General features: G+C 37.2%; 1 protein-coding gene across 1 annotated transcript; it reads right to left on the bottom strand.

Annotated features, from left to right (window-relative positions):
- Positions 1 to 1970: 1970 nt before the first annotated feature.
- ADH4 (alcohol dehydrogenase 4 (class II), pi polypeptide) lies at positions 1971 to 19919 on the bottom strand. The gene is made up of 9 exons (XM_032861160.1): positions 19782 to 19919; positions 18833 to 18934; positions 17615 to 17756; positions 16122 to 16209; positions 13440 to 13671; positions 9367 to 9627; positions 5329 to 5464; positions 4755 to 4893; positions 1971 to 2343 (listed from the first exon to the last, which is right to left on the bottom strand). Exons 1-8 carry the CDS (start codon positions 19797 to 19799, stop codon positions 4889 to 4891), a joined length of 984 nt encoding a protein of 327 aa, XP_032717051.1. The 5' UTR covers positions 19800 to 19919; the 3' UTR covers positions 1971 to 2343; positions 4755 to 4888.
- Between the last annotated feature and the right edge of the window lie 2153 nt (positions 19920 to 22072).

Below are 22072 nucleotides of genomic sequence, written 5' to 3'. Positions count from 1 at the left end.
GAATTATATTGTACTGTAGAATTATATTGTAATTTCATACACTAGGAGTTTCAGCTGGGTGCATGGATGAGAAAAAAAGGCCTCTGCTGCCAAAGGAATGATCAAAGTTCAGCTTTAAACTTCATACACATCACTCTGGGTTTTCACTGATTATGTAAGTAATTTTAACAGACTTGTGAAGAATAATGAAGTTGTTTTGTTTGTTTTTTTCCAAGTCACAGAGCCAAAATTGGAAAATTAGAAGACGGATAGAGTCAGGGGCCACTGACTGCAGGAGTGATTGCAGAGATAGAGGGAGAGAAGGGAGAGGGAGAGGAAAACAACTTGGCATAAAAATTCTCATAGTGACCATTCTGAGTTATTAGGATTGGGTTTGTGAATCTCTGTTTAGTAGAAAAAGAAGCCTGTAGAAAATGTTTTGAAAAAATATCACTTAGAAGAAATATCATTCTAACATAAACCAGATACTTGTGAGGATAAACTTTGTCAATCACCATCTATTTATTGTGCCTAACAGAGGCACGTAATCAAAGACTGTCTGCCTTGAAGAAGTTTACAAACATGCACTTGAAAGGGCGTGTGTTAGGATTTTGATAGAGACATTAAAAACCTAAGGAGATCAGGAAGGGAAAACATCTCTGTGGCTCCCAACAGCTTGAAAAGGTGGTGGGACTCAAGGGAGGCTGGAGAAGGCTTGAGGAGAGGAGGTGAGGGGATGAGGGGACAGATATACCTGACACAGGGAATAGTCTGGGAAAGGACAGCCAGCCTCCTGTTGGGCACATCCTGCTTCCCAGGATGCCAACAAAGCAAGCATTTACACACAGATGAACTGGCTTCCATTTCTAAGGAAAGAGACTCTGCAGTAAGCAGGAATACTAGTTTCTGCTTTGAGATATTATCACCCTCCTCTGCCAGAGCTTCTGAGAAGTTTATTTTCCCTCAGAATTCAACATGTGGTAAACATTTAAAAATAAAACTAGTTGGTTTCAGGAGTTATTCTGAGCTGATAGCTAGTGTTTGTTACTATGATCCAAATATCATGATATTATTATCTCTCTTATCCTTAAACTGTCCATTGTAGCATCTATGAGGATTGTTTAAAAATACTCATTTTACTTTTCATATAAATCTTTTTTATTTTTAATTTTTTCCCCTCCTTTCCCACTAAAGCCTATATAAATCTTATTGTCTGTTATATCTTGTAACTTTTTACTTACTGTTATATCTTGTAACTTTTTACTTACTGTGTTACTTTATTATAGGTACTTTTCTCTTTGTTATTTTTAATTGGCTGGAAAAATACTTAATGCAAATTACAGATTGTTAAACTCCGAAGTTCTAAACATTATATGTTGTCATGATTATCAAAGGTGAAAGGGACAATTAATAAAGATAGAAATTGGAGAGTATAGATGTGTTTTTTCTTTTAAAAAATCTTCATTTTTTTATACATCTATACTCATTTATATACCTTCTAATATCCCACTACTTGTAATTGTAGTTCATAGCAGTAAAGTAGGGCTGAGAGAATAGAAAATACTGGATGTTAAAAAGGAAATTACTTAGCAACTTATTAAAGATGAGCTTGCAGCTTATTGAAACCCAGAAATTATGTAATAGCATTTTATATACATGACATATTTTAAAGATATATGTATCTTATGTACACATCTATAATAGTAATTTTTTCTAGTAAAAATTATTTTATTATGGAAAATTTTAATATAAACAAAAGTAGAGAGAACAGTGTAAGGAAACCCCATATATTTATCACCCATCCTAAAATATTATAAACATATAGCCAATCTAGCTTTACTTATTACTCTTCATTCTTCACTCCCACCTCTGCAGAAATAGTTTTATTTATTTATTTTTCTAAAGACTTTATTTATTTATTTGACAGAGAGCGACACAGCAAGAGAGGGAACGGAACACAAGTAGCGGGAGAAACAGGCTTCCCGCCAAGCAGGAAACTGGATGTGGGGCTCAATCCCAGAACCCCGGGATCATGACCTGAGCTGAAGGCAGACGCTTAATGACTGAGCCACCCAGGCGCCCCTGCAGAACTAGTTTTAAACAATTCTCATAATTTTGTTCATAAACACATCAGTTATCATACTTACTAAACAGGAAATATTAACATGCTTTATGGGTACAGATACTATGATGTTTATAACTATTTGATGTTAAGTAGTTATATAGCTACAAATAGTTGCTTAAATTCATGGCAATCTTTGTTTCCTTATTATAGGCTACAAATCAACTGGAGCCGTTCAGAATCAGTCAGGTAGATTTCCAGATTGTTCCTGCTGTCTTCAGAAAGTCAGGACTATTCGAATGCTGTGAAAAATAAGACAACCGTTGGCATAATTTTTTATGGTAAATTTAACCAAAACCCACAGATAATTTTTGTATTTTTTAAAAGATTTTATTTATTTATTTGACAGAGATTGAGAGAGAGAGCATAAGCAAGGAGAATGACAGGCAAAGGGAGAGGGAGAAACAGGGAGCCCGATGCAGCCTCGATCCCAGGACCCTGGGATCATGACCTGAGCAGAAGGCAGCTGCCCAACTGACTGAGCCACCCAGATGCCCCAATTTTTGTATTTTTCTTTCAACATTTGGTTCAGTCTTTCTTTATAGACAATCTATAAAGAAAAGAAATTAATACATTATCCCTAATTTCTTTTATCTTGCCATTCATGGAATTAATAATACTTTGTACATGGTGCTATTAAGCTGGGAAAAGTTGGGGACCCTCATGTGACCCTGGGTGAGGTCTGTGCTGCACATTGTTGCTACAGAGTAGAACATGCTCTGGTTGTAGTGGGGTTTTCATCTTGGAACAGTCACTGCTTGGTGTGCTGGGATGATGCTTCTGAGAACCTAAATATTCTTACTCCTGGATAATTCCTTCAACAAGAAGAAAAGAAGGGGGTAAAGCCTCAAGGACAGAGACTTCCTTATGTTCCACCTAGCTGTGGAATCCCTGCCTTTAGCAGGTTGCCATGTGTGATGTTTTCTTCACCCAGAGACTGGAACTACATCTGTCTACCTGTGGAGGGAGAACCCCTGTGTCCTTGCCTCACCATGAGTCAGGGTCACTGAACCTTAAAAGACCAGCTGGGTGTTGCATTCCCTCTACTTCCTTGCTTCTGTACCCATATGCTAACTTCTATCCTCTGCCTTCTCCACTGTCACTTTTCCATCAGTGTGGGCAGTAATGTGGTCTTCCCAGTGAGCCAGAGGGGAAGTAGGAGGCCTCATTCAGGTATCTAGCCCTCAGCCTAGCATTCTTCCATGGATTATCAGGCCTGCTTTAAGAGTATGGGAGACTTTCCCAGCTATTAATAAGGTAATTCATCATTTTCCATTTGGCTCCCACTCAGCATTCCTTGTGTGTTATATTCTGTAACATAACTCTAGGGGAAAAAGGGATGGTGGTGGAGGAGATGAGAGTTTTAGAGCCTGAGGCCCCAAACTCCAACCTAACTCCCAACAGAAGGGCTGTTCCTTATGGGGCTATTGAGAATGTGCGAGATATTGCAGGATTTATACACTAAGTTATCTTACATAGCTTAAATAATGGGTTCTTTTTTCTTTTTCTTTTTATTGAACTTTTTTTTTTTTTAATAAAGATTTTACTCATTCGAGAGAGAAAGAGCATAGAGCGAGAGTGAGGGGGAGGAGCACATTCCCCGCTGAGCAGGGAACCCAAAGTGGGACTTGATCCCAGGACTCTGGGACCATGACCTGAGCCAAAGGCAGGGGCTCAGCTGTCTGAGCCAACCTGGCGCCCCTATTGAGCTTCTTTTGGTTACGTTGTAGCTAATATGTTTGCAAATTAGAGAATTCATGTCAGTAGAAATAATTTCTCAGGTTTCTTTCCCAGGAAAGAAACTGGATCCTCATATCATGGACCTATTTTCTTCTTTTGCAACATTTATTTTCTGCTTCAAATTCATGTCATTTAATTTTAGGTTCCCCCGACTCCCATTTTGTGATATCTTCTCTTTTCATTCTTTTTTTGGTCCTGCATCTCCTCTGTGAAACTGTTCCTGGTGTTTTCCCCTTTGTTTCTAGTTACCAAACTGTGCTTGATCATTTTAACCAAAATTAATCATCCTAAGGTCTCCTGCTCCCCAGTTGCTACAGGTCCCCCAGTTAGGACATTTCTATAAATCAGTTCTCAGGGTCTGTGCCAGAGGAGCACAATATAGCTAAAACTGTGGATCAGAATGTATCTTATAGGAGACCAGGGACAAAGCAAGAGGGAGTTAGAGTTGGGGCACCCTTTAAGTTTCTTTAAATGAGCCACTCACTGCTCACATGTCCATGGTTTTTACCTGGTTCTGATTATGAAGGGCCTGGGGTGGGCATTTTTTGTTAATTGCAAAACATACTTGGGCGAAACCCAGGGCAATATTGCACCAGAGTAACCTGACCTTATACTGTGAAAACATTTCTTTCTAGAGAGCAGCCCCAACTGAGTTAATAGTTGTTTGTGAGAAGGAAAGTATGTATCAGTTTATATCACCTTTCTATGTTGGAATAGTGTATGACAGTGTATATTATGGAAATAGAGTAGGAAGCTTATCTTTTTTCCAGAGGCCACTATTTAATCTTTTAAGCACATCTAGTATGTGTGATGATGTGGAAGATGTCAGAAAAGACAAACTGGTTAGTTCTTAACATAAAATAGTCATCGTAAAGTTTTTTCAAACCACTTATTCCTCTGTTTGTTAATTTACCTTTTGCCTTGGTTCATTATGTCAAATGCCTCATTGATTTTGTCAAAAGGCAGGGTATGAGTCACCAATATATCCAGATCAATTTTCTTCTTCTTGTAGTCAGTAACCAGCTTTGGGATAGAATCGATGCTTTTCTAACCTGTAATTTGGCCAAAATGCCAAGTAAAGACATGGTACTTGACAGGAGTTAGTTTAATCAGTTTGTTGAATGAATGAAATTATTACGTTGCTTCTTTAATTTTCTACACTTGTATTTTTTTAAAAGTTTTTCTTAATAAGAAATGTTAAAATTAGTTCCTATTTCTAGATAAGGAATTATCTCAGTTTGGTCAAAGTTTACCTTTTGTTCCTCTGTGTTGGTTCATAATGCAAATTGAATTTCAGTGTGCAAATTGTAGTTATCCATGTATACAAAATATTTATTTTCAAATAATTCCTAGAATAACTTTTATGCAGTCTCTAGATGTATTATTAGGCATTCAGTATTTAAATAATTTTCCTTTCCATTCAATAATATTCATTATAAGAATTTGCATACCACTATGGAGAAAATTAAAAGAGGAAAGAAACTGACCACCAAAGCATGTTCCATTTACGGTACGGCCCATTATTAGCTCCACTGGAGATATCATCAGTCCTGTCATTTCAGAGTCTACTCCAATGAAAGTACATGACCCCCAACCTACTGTTGTACTGTCCAGGGCTGCTCTCTGGAAGTCAAATGAAAAGAATTAGCTGAGTAAGTAGAAAAAGTAGAACACTAACTCTAGAGTAGGTATGTACAATACCTGAGAGAAAATTTATACAACTCTGCATATAAGACAAGATTATTTAAGCTAAGGAGGTAATGGTATTGTTGATTGATACTTGAAGCTGCACTGTTCAGTTTCAGATAGAACATTCATTAAAAATTTGAACGTCATCAAAAAAGATATTAAAAAGAAACAGAGCCTAATAATTTCTTCTATTTAATACCATAGTTGGGGTGAACCTGGAATGTAGATCATTGCATATCAAGAAAAAAAACATATGTGAAGTTAGGGAAGAACTCTAGAAGATGTATATTATAAATTCTAATCAAGTTTTCTGTGATCTGCCGTGAGTACATACTAAAACGTGCGATTTCAGAGACATAAAAACACAATCCTTGAAGTCCTGAGGAGAGGATGAATAAGTATTTACTAGAACCTAGGAAGTGAGGTATACACTGTAAACTTAGTATATCTCAATAGAATAGATTAAAAAAATTCTATTTAAAGCAGAGAGCAAAACAGTTAAACAATGTCAGAATCTGACATTGGCTGCTGCTCATAAAACATTTCATCTGTTTCCCTACATTATTTAACTCTCATAGTTAGGTAGAGTTATATCACTAACTCTGGGCCATGGGCTGTGAGCAGAAGTGATGTGTTACCTCATAGACAAAACAGGAAAGCTGGTGTGCGACCTGCCAGCTGTCCATTCTCCTGCTGTAACAACCAAAATGACCTCATGTTGAGATTGTGAAGCTGAAAATGTGAGCTTGATTAAGCCTTGATTGCTGAGTCACTGCAAGGAAGGCAGTGGTCCAGGGGAGTTGCACTGATCTTCCCATGACAGAGAAAACCATATTATGGTAACTTATTGGAAGTTTGGGGTTAATACAAAAATGCCAAGGATTGAAAATATAAAGAAATTTAAGAAATATATAAACTTATTGATAGCCATTCCACAAGAAGCTATATGGTAAATAGATGAACATTTAAATCTTTTGAGGCTAATCTTAAAGAAGAAAAGTGTGAACTTTATTTTATGTCTTTTGCCATAGTCCGTGCTCAACTTAATTCTGACTTGTTGGGGCAATTTTTACTTTTATAAAAGTCTCAATAGGAAGTATAGCTTTTTTCATTACCAATCACTGTATAAAAGAAACAATTAAAAAATAGATTTTATATACTTATTTGAGAGAGAGTGAGAGTGAGAGAGCACAAGTGGGGGGAGTGGCAGAGGAGAGGGAGAAGCGGACTCCCCGCTGAGCAGGGAGCCCAATGGGGGCCTTGATAGGGGGCTCAGTCTTAGGAGCCTGGGGTCATGATCTGAGCCAAAACAGATGCTTAACTGACTGAGCCACCCAGGTACCCCTAAAAGAAGCAATTTGAAGTACAATAAATTCTCCCCCTTTTCTTTGTCTGTCTTACTAGCAATGATAGATGCAGTGACCTAGAACTGTTAGAATGTGTTTTGAAATTTTTATTTGAGTAAATGTTTATTGTTTTGAGAATTCATAACATTTCTAAATAGCAGCTCTTCTACATATGCACTTTTTATATGGCAGAAGTATTTTTCTTTATGCTGTATAGAGAGATCCGTGGAGAGGAGAAAATTCATAGACTGGTTACCTGAAGCTAGCTATTTACATTGACTCCTATTTTCTGTTTTAGTTTTAAAGTGTTTTTCCCGTTTGCCTTTTTTTTTTTTTTTTTTAAAGATTTATCTATGTGAGCAAGAGAGCATACAGTTGAGAGGGTCAGAGGGAGAGAGAATCCTGAGTGGACTGCTTGCTGAGTACAGAGCTCAATGTGGGCTCAATCGCATGACCCCAAGATCATGACCCAAGCTGAAATCAAGAGTCTGATGCCTAACTAAGCCACCCAGGTGCTCCCCCCGTTTGCCTTTTCTACATTTCTGGAGCTTTGCTCAAGTGAGGAATTCATCTCCTTAATGATAACTTAGTTAAAAATGGATATTATATGCAAGTACAAGGTTTTATTTTGAAGCTTCTGATAACTTTTGATGAGAAATACTTTTACTTCTCAAAACTATAACATTGTCAGTTATTGTAACTTTCTGATTATTCTGTTGGATTTTTTAGCCTGCTTTAGAGAATTAGTGTTCGTTGAACTCAAGTTCACACACATTACTGGAATCTCCTCTACACCTGAGAAATTTAGCTTTCCTTAGTTATGGCAACTTGATGGATGGGTAGGTAGCTGATCTTTTTGTGATTAAATAAACCCATCTATTCTTATTTGGATTCTCTGGTATAATTCTGTTCCATAATTTAAATAATAATAGAACCTGCCAAGTTTTAAATCAAGTGGTTCTTGACTTGAGTGACTTGTAAAAAAATATTGGTACCTGGCCCCTAGGCTCATGAGAATATCCTGGGGTATGGTCCATGCATTGGTACTAAAAAATGTATCAAATGTAACAATTCCCCAGACATTTCTAAAGTGTAGCCAGTATTGACAATCTCTGTACTGGGAAAATAAGGTCAATAGGCTGAATTTCAGTGTTTGAAAAAAATTTGAGCTGTGGAAAGTGGAGGAGTGGATGTAACATGTTTTAAGTTGCAGATGCCAAGGATAATTTAAAAAGCAGGGTCTGAAGCATTGAACACAGTACATTAAGGAGCCCTTAATGCATGCATTTTCAGTAACAGCTAATATTTATTGAGTGCTTATTACCTGCCAGGTAATAATGTAACTTTAAGCAGTTACATTATTCCAGTGAAACCATCCTGAGAGGAGAGATGCAGGAAGGGAGCCTGATGCTTCCCGAAGCTCCTCCCCAACTCCATTCTCTTCTGGAGAACGTGTGAGTTGGATAAGAACCAAGGGGAAGAACTGCAGGGAAGCCTGCTACTGGGAGGTTAAAGTACAGAATTCTATTTTCTATAACCTCCCCAGAGGAGGGTTTTGGGAGCCTTCATTGAGTGAAGTCGTAAATAAAAGGGTATAATGCCATAGTTACTCACAGAGCTCACTCATGAAATCAGAAGAATTCATGGGCAGATAATTAGTTGATAAACTGGTCATTTCATAAAAAAGCAAAACCCTACTTAGTGTCTTTGAGCAAATAAATAGGCATCAAGTGAACCTTCACTGGAGAGTGAGGCTGGGCAGTCTGGCAAGCTAACTTTTCCATGTGTTATCTCTGTGGTTGGCTCTTTACCCCACTTTCTAGAGTAGAATAAACAGGGCTGGCTTTGTGGGTCTCCAGCTGATGCAGTCACTTAGGGCCCTGTGCCTAGACAGGCCTGCAAATTATGTAGGTTGTCCAGAGAGAAGAAATCTGAATGATACCGAATTGTAGTGTTTAGGAAAAAAAAAATCCACTTCTAAATTTTGCAGTGTGTGTGTGTTTGTGTGTGTGTATTTAATATATTGAATATATTTGAAAATTTCAGGTTTATGATGTGGACCTAATTTTGTAGATTGCTAACCTTTGACCTCTCAGCTTTTAGGTGGGAGTGGAATACTTCCAGCTGTTAGGGGTGATATTGTGTCAGCCTATCTTCTTCCCTTCTCTAAATCTGCCTTTTTTGTTTTTTTCTTTCTCATTTATCATAGGCAAAATTCTCTTAAGATTTTCATTTCTAAATTTTCTCTTTTTACTGAATTTTACGAGGAAGGATATACAGAAATATGAATAACTTACTAAGTAAATATTAATTTTATTAATTAAATATTAGTAATAATACACATAACCTAATATTATTAATAAATATTATCTATATAAATATATAATATAACATAAATATAAAATAACTATTCAGTATAAACATACCGCCAATGTTTATTAATGTTAACAAATATAAATTAATATATACTATTATAAAAAATATACATACCATGGTTTCAGGTCCACCTGCACAGTCAAGGGCAAAATCGACACCTCCACTGGTCATTTCAATGATGACCTCCTGGATGGGTTTATTGAGGTTTCTAGGATTGAGGCAGTCAGTGGCTCCAAGGGCTTTGGCCTTCGTAAACTTCTCACTGTTGATGTCAATAGCTATGATTCTGGAAGCTCCTGCTGCTTTACAACCCATTATAGCAGAGAGACCAACTCCTCCTAGGCCAAAGACAGCACAAGTAGAACCAGGGGTGACCTGCAGGCAGGAAAATAATAAAATAACTTTAAAAAAACAAAAGATTTTACTTACTTGACAGAGAGAGACACAGTGAAAGAGGGAACACAAGCAGGAGGAGTGGGAGAGGGAGAAGCAGGCTTCCTTTGCAGCAGGGAGCCCAATGAGGGGCCGATCTCAGGACTCTGGGATCATGACCTGAGCCAAAGGCAGATTCCTAAGACTGAGCCATCGAGCCACCCCTATAAAAGGAAGTGGCCTCACCTTTTTTTTTCTATTTTTTTTTTTTAAGGAAGAGAGTGAGCTGGGGATAGGAACATAAAAATTAAAGACGGCCTGTCATAAAACAAGATGATAGAGCTAATGGGGGAAATCTGCCAATATGAAAATGGATGGGTCATTGGCTAAATATGGGCAATCATTTGAATGCCATTGGAATTACCATGCTCATGAGAAGCAAACCCAAGTGAAAATAAGCTGCTTGTTTCCTCTTTCCTTTAACTGTTACCAGAACAAAATTTTAAAAGCCACATATTTTAAAGGGTTTATTGTTTTCCTTTTTCAATAGATCATAATTAATTTATATTTTTAATAAGTCTTATTTGGTTGTATTAGTGTTATAGTTGGTTTTGAATGAGCACAGATGTTTCTCTATATGTAAATTAGCTCCCCATCCCAAATCATCAGTTAATTTAAATGGAATGAAATCTAGATTTCTTTGCATCACACTGAAGGGTTTTTAGAGCTGACCTGCTGACTTCTAGCTTCCTCTCTGTGGTAGTTCCATCGCTACAGCACAGCACACTGTTGCCCGTCCCTTTCTCCGTCCTCAGTTCATGCTGTTTCCTCTGCCTGATGCACTTCTCACCATATTTCCTCTCATTAAAATGTGACCTATACTTCTAGGCCTAACTTAAGTGACACTCTCCTCTGAAACTTCCCTTGATTCTTCCATCAGGAATTAGTGCCCACCTTTTTGCTTTTTTTATGTTGTATTTATAATCTGCCTTGGTTGATTGATTTTGTATTTGTGTGTTTCTTCAAAAGACTAAGTTCTTTGAAGGCTTATTATCTTCCACATTGCTATTAAGGGTATTCTGTATGTTGTGTCTTTAATAAATGTTCGTTGCATTGAATTACATAAAAACAGAATATACAAGATGATAAGGAAAGTTGCTGTGACTGAGATGTGTTATTCTGTAGAATGGTATAACGGTTAAAAAAAATACTACACAGAGATATGCTTAAGTAATATTTTCTAATGATGATGGGAAACTGTTAGAATTAAATCATAAACAAAAGGGAAAGAGGAATCTGACATTCTAAATTGGAAACAAAATTGTTAATGAATGGAGAGAATGAGTGTCTCTTACTTTAATTTATGCATGATATTAGGCATGCATACACTGACTTTTGTTACTCAGGGTGAAATAAAACATTTTTTTACAAATACTCAGAATATTTTCTATGTACACAGTGTACTATTGAATATTGTGGTATGTGTTCACTATAGTTCTAAATATATTTCTCTAGAGACCGTGTTCAAAAGTTTGCCTGTGTCATTGAGAGTAGAAAGGCATTTTTCTCATTGGGGCAATGTTGTACACAGTGGTTGTACACAGCTCACAACCATATAATTAGAATACGCTGTATTAATTGTGTTAAACAACTGAATGGCTGTGTGTAAACGTGCCTTTGATTGCAGTAGGGGAAAGGGTTACATAAAGTACCCCTCTCCCCATTTGAGAAGAGGACTATACATAGTGGATGATTATCTATTTGTAGACAACACTGTTACAGGACACTTTCATGCTTCCAAGGATTTCTATGACATGTGGTTAATTTGGCAGTAAAGGATATGAGCAGATTAAAAAGAATTAGGAGTCCTGGTCATCCTGGATGCAGGTTATACAATAATTATACGAAGTTGTTTCATTACTTTTTTCCCAGAAGTATATTAAGCTTTATTAAAGCTCTTGCCTTTTGGCTAGAATCAGTGATATTTCTTCTCTTAATTTGTTACTATCAGATTCATTTCTCTTCTATTCCCTAAGCCTCCTATGAAGTGGTTTAAGTGTTCCTCAACAGTGAGAAGAGCAGTACGTGAAATTTACATCAACTTTGATTGGTTTTTAAAGAAAACTGTAGCTGAATCTTTCGTGTTAATATCCCTGAAGAAAGACTAGAGTAGTAGAAGGTGATAGTCTGCATGGACTCCAAGAAAGGGGGACGGGTGGCCCAAAGAGCAATAATGCATCCAGTGCTTTCTAGAGGAGAATATGCCTTGACTGCCATGGTTACATCTGCTTTTAACTCCACTCAATTAACAATACCCTTCCTCTAGGAGCTTTCAGATTGTAGTCTGACTTCTCATATAATTTTTAAATTTTTAATATACTAATAGCCAAAAGTAGCATTCCTGTCTGTTTGAGTAATTCTCAGTGAGAAGTCTTATCTTGATATTCTGGCTATTAGATCAGCTTTTTATTTTGGTTAGGCTGGGTTTAATTCCTTGACACTTAAACAACTCCAGGTAGCCTGATAAAAAGGAATATTTGGATTTTAAAGCTGAGGATCAAGCCTTATCAAGATGTTTAAAGGGTCGCATAAGAGCCTGGCTTTATTCATTCATTGAAAAATTATCCAGTTCTTACTGTGTGCCAGGCGTGGGGCTAGGCTCTGGAGCTATCACAATGAACAAGAGAGTTCTTGCCTTCAAGGACCAAATAGTCTGATAGGAAGGAGAAATAAATGGAAAATTTCTCCAGAGTGTGTTAAGAAGGAAGACGAGGATAAACACAGATACTTTGGGGGAACTTGGCAGGGACACTCAATGCATGCCTAAGAGGTTGGAGGGTTTCTGGTAGGAAGTTAAAAAAAAAAAATGGAGTCAACCAGGAGAGGTGGGGGAGCTTTCCATACAGTGTTGGTGGGAACCAGGTATGGAAAGCCCAGGGGCCACAGTGACTGGAGCCCAGAGGCTGGAGCCCAGAGACTGGAGCCCCAGAGGGTCAGCCTTGGGGAATGGTGAGCCTGTGAAGGGAGAATTAGGGAAAATCACTAGCTTGCAGACAGAAAAGTGGATTAATGAAAGGGGAATGAAATCTTCACATTTGTCGTTTATAAATACCACTCTGGTTGCATTTTGCAGTTTGAAATCAAGGGATGAAGACTGATGTGAAAGAGGCTTCAATAAGGGGGTTGTTTGAGGCATCCAAGTAATACTGACATCTGTCCAGTTCTCATTGAACGGTTTTGTGAAAGCTTCTAGATTCTAACATGGGCTTCCAGGGATGCATCTTGCCACCCTCAGGGCTGCCTCCTGAGACACTCCGTTGGAGCCATAAAGGGACAGGATGAGAAGCGGAGATGAACTACAAATTGGAGGGAGAGAAATCTGCAAGATCAGGGGGAAAGCAGGGATGACTGTATGGGTGGGGTTTCTGTAGTTTCTGTTGCCTCTTGACTGGGTTTGCTGTCCCACATGAGCATTTATATTCAGGAGACATATTTAAGCAGGCAGTGTTTAAGGCAGGGATAGTCTGTAATCTAATGTATCAGTATAGGAAAAGAGATTAACATGAACCAGGTGCCAACTCTATGCCAGCTGCTGGGCCAGATGTCTTACATAGGTAATCTGATTTTAATTATCTCCAAAACCATTTGTAGTAGATGTTATTGCAGAGAGTAGGAGTAGAGAGGTTAAATAACTTGCCTAACACCACAGAGGTGATCAATGACAGAGCTAGGGCTTGAAGAATAACTAGCTGCTTTATCACCCTGTCTCCTGGTAAAATCCTGTTTCATGCAACCTGGTGATGAAACACTTTTACCTTGGCAGTGTTGATTGCAGCTCCATAGCCGGTTGAAAACCCACATCCAAACAGACAAACTCTCTCTAAATTTGCATCATCATCGATTTTGGCAAGATTTATATCTGATACTACAGTGTACTGAGCGAAGGTACTGGTCCCCATGAAATGGTAAATCGGTTTTCCTTTGCAGGTGAACCTGCTGGTTTTGTCTTGCATTAGTTCTTGATCAACAATGGGATTTTTGGCAAGACTAGAAAATTTAAAAAAAAAAAAAAAAAAGAGAGAGAGAGAAAGTAAATGGACCACTGACTACACTCCTGAAAAAAATGTTAGGTGTTATATTTTTGTTTTGACAATTTTATGAGATAGAAAAATTGAGAAAATGACTTGAGACTTTTCCTGTAAATATATAATCAGAAGCAGTCCAAAGACAATAATGATAATAAACTTTTTACTGAATACTTTTTATGTGCCAGAAACTCTCTTAGGGATTTGTATGCATTAATTCTTAAACAAATTTTATTATGGAAAACTCAACTGTATATAAAAGTAGAAAGACTGGTGTGTTGAATGTCTGTGCAACCGTATCCCAGTTTCAGAATTTACCATCTCAGGGCTGATCTTCTGGTGTCTGTTACCATGCCCCGCCCCCCGGCTCCAGCACTGACCCTTCCCCAGCACCTAACCTCCCCCATGGGATTTTTTTTTTTTTTTAAGATTTTATTTATTTTATTTGACAGATAGAGATTACAAGTAGGCATAGAGGCAGGCAGAGAGAGAGGAGGAAGCAGGCTCCCTGCTGAGCAGAGAGCCCGATATGGGGCTCCATCCCAGGACCCTGGGATCATGACCTGAGCGGAAGGCAGAGGCTTTAACCCACTGAGCCACCCAGGTGCCCCCATGGGTTGGTTTTGAAGTAAACATCACACATTACTAATTTCATTTGTAAATATTTTAGTATGTATCTCAAAAGGATTCTTTTAGGTTTAGTATGTATCTCAAAAGGATTCTTTTAGGTTGACATATTGCATTTCCTTGATATGGTTAAATCTCTTTTAATCGATAGGTTCTCGCCTCCCTCCTTTTTCTTCTTTTTTTCTTTGCAATTTGCTTACTGATGAAATAGTCATTTGTCCTGTATAGTTTTCCTCATTCTGAAGTGTCCTGATTACATTCCTATTAATTCCTCTTAATTACATTCCTATTAATTAAAACCCAAATTAATTAACTTATTAAATAAATAAATTTATTAATAAAATAAAATAAAATTAAATAAAAAATAGTTTTTTAAATAAAATTAAATAAAAATATTTTTTATTTAAATAGTTAAATAAAAAAATTAACTAAAACCCAATTGGGTTTAATACATTTTCCATCCCTGTATTTCCTCTAAACTAGTATTTTCAGTCTAATTGGCTGATTTAATTTAGGTTTTATATTTTGTAGGACTATTTCAGAGGTGGTGTTGTGTATCTTCATCTGGAGACAAATAATACCTTGTTATCTCTCTTTTTTGTGGTGTTAGAAAGAATTGATGGTCATTGCCAAAATCTGTTATTTCATTAAATTTAAAGGGTATATTAATTCTTTAAATATCTAAACAACCCTGCAAAGTAAACATTATTATTATTCCCATTTTATAGATGAGGAAATTGAGGCACAGTATAAGATGTAAGAGTAGTACAGTTTAGCTTCTGAAATAACTAGCTTTATTTGGCATTAAGGACAAATAGATTTTTCTGCATGTAGTCTCGTTAAAGAATAAGGTGATAAAGGTTTTGAACTCTGGAGTCAGACCATGTTCAAAATCTAGCTCTAGGACTTCTTTTTTTTTTTTTTAATTTAATTTATTTATTTGACAGAGATCACAAGTAGGCAGAGAGACGGGCAGAGAGAGAGGCAGAGAGAGAGGCAGAGAGAGGAAGGGAAGCAGGCTCCCTGCTGAGCAGAGAGCCCGATGCGGGGCTCGATCCCAGGACTCTGGGATCATGACCTGATCCGAAGGCAGAGGCTTTAACCCACTGAGCCACCCAGGCGCCCCTAGCTCTAGGACTTCTATCTGTAGGCCTAAGAATAAATTATTTTACTGCACCTCATTTTATTCCTTTCTCATTTTCTATAGAAGTAGCTACTATTTTGAGTTTATTTATTTATTTGAGAGAGAGAGAACAGTGCAAATGGGGAGAGGGAGAAGGAGAAGCAGACTCCCCACTGAGCGTAGAGTCTGATGTGGCGCTTGATCTCACCACCCTGAGATCTAGAGCTGAGCTGAAATCAGGAGTCAGAGGCTTAATGGACTGAGCCCCTGTATATTGTACTGTTTTGCATATGATATCTTACTAAATATATTTGTCAGCAACTTGCTTTGTTCTGTTAACATTATGTATGTGAAATTATTCTATGTTGTTGTATGTGGCTCAAGTTTAACCCTTCCCATTGTTGTATAGTTTTCCATTGTGTTACTACAGAGCAATTTGTTAATCCATTCTCCTATTGGTGGACATTGGGCTATTTTTAAGTGCTGTTATAAACAGTGTTGCAGTGAACATTTTAGCATAAGTTTCTTTGGGTAATTTTGCAACAATTTCTTATATATACCTAGGACGAGAATTGGTGGGTAGAAATTTCAGGTATTGCCAATATACTTCCCCAAATATTTATACCAATTTATAGTTTTACTAACCAGAGTATAGAGCTTACCTGAGTTTTGCACAGAAATTTGTGAGTGGACTCAGACAGAACTTGCATTTTCTACATTGAGGCATGTAAAGTGGAATTACTTTGTCACCTGGAAAGAAAGACCGTATGCTGGATGGTGCCTAAGATACAGCTTGTAAAAAGTTTCTACCAGAAGAGTTAGTAGAAAACACCATTCTTTATGATACACATTTTGTATCATATCTATGTTCAGCAGGAAGTATAAATGGGGATAGTATTTTGTTGCTTTATAAGACTGCTGATTCTTCCAAGCATTGCATAACTGTCTTTTTAACTTTTTCCTTTTTCCTTTTTTTTTTTTTTTTGTTACTGGGCATGTAAGCAAGAAATCTGCATTGATACCGCTAGCTACGGTGTCCTGTCTGAGACTCTGCTGTCATTGCAACTCTCTGCATCATGACTATTACTATTACTATTTTTTTTTACATTTCTAAACATCCAGTAGGGAACAGAGTATCCTCATATAATAGGAGAGGTTGACAACAACATGCTGGATATGGAGATTAAACTTGATGTCATTGCCGTGTGTCACCGTTTAGTTCACTCTCACATTCTGTATCTTTCTGCCTTTTACTCTATTTCAATTTGATTATGGCTTCTATCCCCTGGTGATCATTTAGTATGGACTAGGCACCTTCTAACTGCTTCCCATACTATCTCATTTAATTCTCAGACAATCCTTTGAGATGGGTACCTTTTCTCTCCACTTCACAAAACAGAAATCTGCTGTGTCATAGAAAAGTGACTTCACTGGTGGAGGTCACACATCCAGTAAATGGCCCAGTAAATGGCAGAGCTGGGACTAAATTGGCCAGACTAATTGACAGATACAAAACTTACAGGAGTGGTTTATTTCTCTGATCTTATTTGGCATGGAATCTGAAACACTTCTAGGTTTGGAGCGTTCTCATTAAAGGAGGAAAGAATGATACGGGTCCTCCTACATGACAAGTGAGTACTATATAGCCCATATTCCAGTATTTTGTGAATATGTTATAAAATGTGAAGTAAATGATTTCAGCCATTGCCATACTTCATTTACATACTATTTTTATGTTACAAAGTTTCAAAAAGACACATAAGCTGACATGGCATATATAATATTTCTCACTTAAGCTAACTGTAAATACTCATTCTTTAAATTCTTTATGATATTAAACTATTTTTGTTTTATTTAGAAGAGGTTGTCATAAATTTTCATTTGTGCCCCACTTTGTGGCTTTGCTTCATAGCACAGTTTCTTGATGCTATATGTAAATAAAGTGACCATATTTTCCAGATTTTATTGGTTCTGATATCACATATTCTGTCTCCTTGTTAGACTGTGGTAGATTGCATGTCTTACTTAGTTTATCTTTGGAAGAGATGGTTCCCCTATAAAAATAGAGATCAATTATAACATGCAAAACCAGGACTCTTTCAGTTCTCAAGCTATCTGGACATTTCCACTGAATTGGAGACAGGAAAGAACATACCTGGTTTGAAGTTGGTCACTCCTGGCCCCACACTTTCCACAATTCCTGCACCCTCATGGCCAAGGATCACTGGAAGAAGGGCCTCTTTAAACTTAGGATTGATAGGATGGGCATCAGTATGGCACAGGGCAGTGGCGATTATCTACAAGGCAACCACAGGCTTGAGTCCTGTTTCTGTCATATCATTGGGGTTGTTAGGAGAGTAGTTTTAGGTCCAATGTCACCCTGAAACTTTACAACATTCCGGAGCTCAGTAAAAGAATTACATTTTGGGAAAAAAAAAAAAAAAAAGAACAATTAAAAATATCAGCATATAGTCTTTTCTTCTAAATCTTTGTTTTCTAACTTTCATGGCCACTGGAAAATCATGCAAAGAGATGGAATTGGCAGTTAGTGTCTCCAGGAGAGGAGAAATCAAAGGTAAAAGGGAAAAGTTGAACAGAATCTTTTAGGAAGAGGGAATGTAGGGAACACAGGTTCCTAGCGCTTGTGCAAATTTTGTTGAAATTTTATGAAGTGAAATAGAAATAATACAATTTTTATAATTCAAAGTTATATCAGATAAAGGATTGTCTCAGTCACCAACATACCCCTTACTCTTCAAGATTCTCTTGGTGAGGCTATCCTATTCACTCTCATGTATAAACCTGTCTTGTAGTGGTCCTGAGGTAAAGGACCTGAGGAAGCCAGGCCAGCTGTGGCGAAAATGGAGAAGTTCTGCCAACTTTTGATCTGTGATCTCTGCCTCCTTGGGATGGTCTCTTTTCCCTGCTTACCCACACTTTCCCCCCTTTGCGCCCCCAGGACTCTTTTACTGCCCTGGCCAGCACTTCAGGTCTTTCCTCTATTTTGTTTTGGAACCAGTTTTTTTTTTTACCCAATTTTTCTTTTAATAACACTTTCCAATAACTGGCAACTGGAAACCAAAAGAAAATCTACCTGATTCTCATCTGAAGTGAATTCCTTGGTCTAATTCTTAGGGCTAATGATTAATATAAGGATAGTTCAAATAAATGTTAAACCTGTTATCAGTAACAACTGGTAATTAGTAATTTACACCTCCTGGGATAATGCTTATTTTTTTCTGGACCTAAAGACTGTAGTTCTGCTGAAGGTGAAACTCCAGGTACTCTCAGTCATGCCACGCAGGCTTGACCTGAAGAAGGCAAGTCTGCACTTCGTGCCTCGTCTCTACCGGCATGAAAAGTCCCCACTTACTTGCACACGAACTTCATGAGCCTTGGGGGGAGCTACCTCAACCTCTTCTATGCAAAGGGGCTTGCCTGTTTCCCAGGCAATGGCTGCTTTGCATTTAATAACCTGAGAAAGAGGGAGGAAGGGGAAATTAATCACATAAATAACAGATAAGCATGTAAACTAGAATTAATTAAGATTATATTTAAAAATTTGAAGGAAAGTGGAAAGAAACAAACCTATAATCCTCTATTGTAATGCTACTATTTTTGCTTTTGGTATGCTTTTCCCAGTCTCTGACACATGAATCCATAATTTTTGATAGTTATGCAATTTTAGAATTATATTTTTAAATATCATTAGTCTTATTGCAGATGCAATATATATTAATTATGGGAAGTTTCAAAATACAAATAAAAATAAAAGAAACAAAATCCACCTGGAATTTTTATGACTCATTTTATGATTTTGATGTAAATTTTTTCAGTATCCCTATATGGGATTTTTTGTAATACTTTTGTATTATAAAATGCTTTTGTAATACTTTTATATTAATATAAAATATGAGATACTAATACAAAATACTTTCATAATACTTTTGTAATAATATAAAAACGTAATACTTTATAATCTACGTTTTCTACTTATTAATATACTATTTTCCATATTTTATTTCTAACAGATGCAAATTCCATTTTGTTATTGTAGCATAGGTACTCAAATTCCTCTTATTTTGACCTTTATAAGTAATATTTAATTGAACACTCTTGTATTAAGCATTTTGGCAAATCCACAGTAATTTCCTTAAATTTCTAGCACAAGTTCACTCATATCCTTTTGATCAGCTTTAAATAGCTGCTTTCTGAGAGTAATCCTGAAGGAAGTTTGTTTTAGTAAATTTATAAAGAGACAAAAAAAAAAAACCCAACCACACAAACCAAGAATCAAATAAAGAAACAGTATATTTGCTTACTTTGCCCTTGGTGCCCATTTTCCTTTGGCAAACTAGGCTTGGAACTTTCTTTCTGATTTAAGAAGCTCTTCCACGTCCGTTCAGTGTGTTCTGTGTCCTGTAATGACCTGTCTTTGAATAATTACCATTACTGCCTTTTATTATCCAATCACTTTCTCGTCTATTGCTTTGACACATAGCTCTGCCCATTTCTCATGTGATTCGTGCTATCATATTTCACCTGCCAATTGCCATTGCTCCCAGCCCTTATTTGAAGAGTTAATGTTTCCCTCCCTCCCCCCGTCTTTCTTCCTTTCTCTCTCTTTCTTTCTTTCTTTCTCTCTTTCTTTCAAGATTTTATTTATTTATTTGACAGAGAAAGACAGTGAGAGAGGGAACACAAGCAGGGGGAGTGGTAGAGGGAGAAGCAGACTTTCTGCTGAGCAAGGAGCCCTATACTTTCTTGGAATCATGATCTGAGCTGAAGGCAGGTGCTTAACAACTGAGGCACCCAGGAGCCCCAGCTGTTTATTTTTTTTCCCTTTAATTGAAAAATAAAAGATAATAGAGAAAAGTTCATTAAACTTACACAGATGAGTTAACATATAAAGTAAAGGATGTTTCTACTGCCCCAGACCTTCTCCTTCACAAGCCTACTAATCATTTCCTTAGAGTTTTTGGTTCTCTATGTGGTAAGTTTTACCCATTAAAACCTTAATATGAAGGAATCATAGTGTATGTGTTCTTCTGTCTTTTTTTTTCCTCTCAACTCCAATTTGTGAGATACATCCACATTAGTCTGTTTTCATTATCACCTGTTTTCCTTTTTGCTTTTTTTTTTTCTTAACGATTAATCAGTGGTTACATAAAAATCCTTTTTTTTTAAATTTAAATTTAAAATTTTTTTTTTACATAAAAATCCTTTTAAAGTATTCTGTTGTACATGTGCATAAGTTTCCTTGGGGAAAATATATGATTAATGTGCAACCAGTACACAATATTATGGGATTATTAAGATGATGCCAACCGTTAAAACATTGAAATTTTTGTTCATCTGCTAAAAAAACCCACTACCCCAAATTCTCAGATTTCCTTTTAACTCTGTGGTGGCCCTGGGGAACCCTGTTGAGTCACTGCTAAGGAGCTACTCTCTTGCTCCTCCACATGTGTGAGCCCATCATGCAGCCCCCAGAGGTTCTGGGTCTCTGATGGTGTGTAGCAGGGTAGTCCCTGGATCCCGGTAGGGAAATCCCTAGTGCCCTTCAGATATCCTGGGGCTGTGACCCATGGTGCTGTGGACCATAGATCGCTTGAATCATACTTCGGAAACTGAACATTGGTTGTTAAGTATTTTGACTAGGAGCAGGATTGCTGAGTCTTCAACTTTGATAGAAAAGATCAAAGAGTTTTACAAAGTGGCTGCACTTATCAGCATTGTTGCTGATAAGAGTTTCCATTGCTCCATATCCTTGCCTATGCTTGGAATTGTGGACTTTAAAACTTTTGATAATCTGTGGTTGTGAATGGTATATGTGTTTTTTTTTTTAAAGGTTTTTTTTTTTAATTTATTTATTTGATAGACAGAGATCACAAGTAGGCAGAGAGGCAGGCAGAGAGAGAGGAAGGGAAGCAGGCTCCCCGCTGAGCAGAGAGCCCGATGCGGGACTCGATCCCAGGACCCTGAGATCATGACCTGAGCCGAAGGCAGAGGCTTAACCCACTGAGCCACCCAGGGCCCCTGGTATATGTGTTTTAAATTTGTTTTTAATTTGTATTTCTCATTCTTTTTTTCTTTTTTTTATTCAAGATTTTATTTAAATTCAAGTTAGTTCACATATAGTGTATTATTATTTTCAAGGGTAGAATTTACTGATTCACCAGTTGCATATAACACCCAGTGCTCATTACATCAAGCGCCCTCCTTAATGCCCATTACCCAGTTACTCCCCCACCTCCCCTCCAGCAACCCACAGTTTTTTCCCTCTATTTAAGAGTCTTTTATGGTTGGCCTCCTCTCTGTCTTTATCTTTCTTTATTTTTCCTTCTGTTTCCCCATGTTCATCTTTTTTGTTTCTTAAATTGCATATATGAGGGAAATCATATGGTATTTGTCTTTGTGACTTATTTTGCTTAGCATAATACACTGTGTAGTTCCATTCACATCATTGCAAATAGCAATTTCATTCTTTTTGATGGCTGAGTAATATTCAGCCATTGTGTGTGTGTGTAGAAGCACATTGTATGTATATGTGTGTGTGTGTATACATACACACACATATAATGTGTACACACACACGCATATGCACACATAT

Source organism: Lontra canadensis, unplaced genomic scaffold, assembly GCF_010015895.1.
Source record: "Lontra canadensis isolate GAN:19392208 unplaced genomic scaffold, GSC_riverotter_1.0 scaffold1, whole genome shotgun sequence".
Classification (NCBI taxonomy): domain Eukaryota; kingdom Metazoa; phylum Chordata; class Mammalia; order Carnivora; family Mustelidae; genus Lontra; species Lontra canadensis.
The sequence above is the reverse complement of the archived record's forward strand: the minus strand, read 5'-3'. Positions and strand labels throughout refer to the sequence as shown.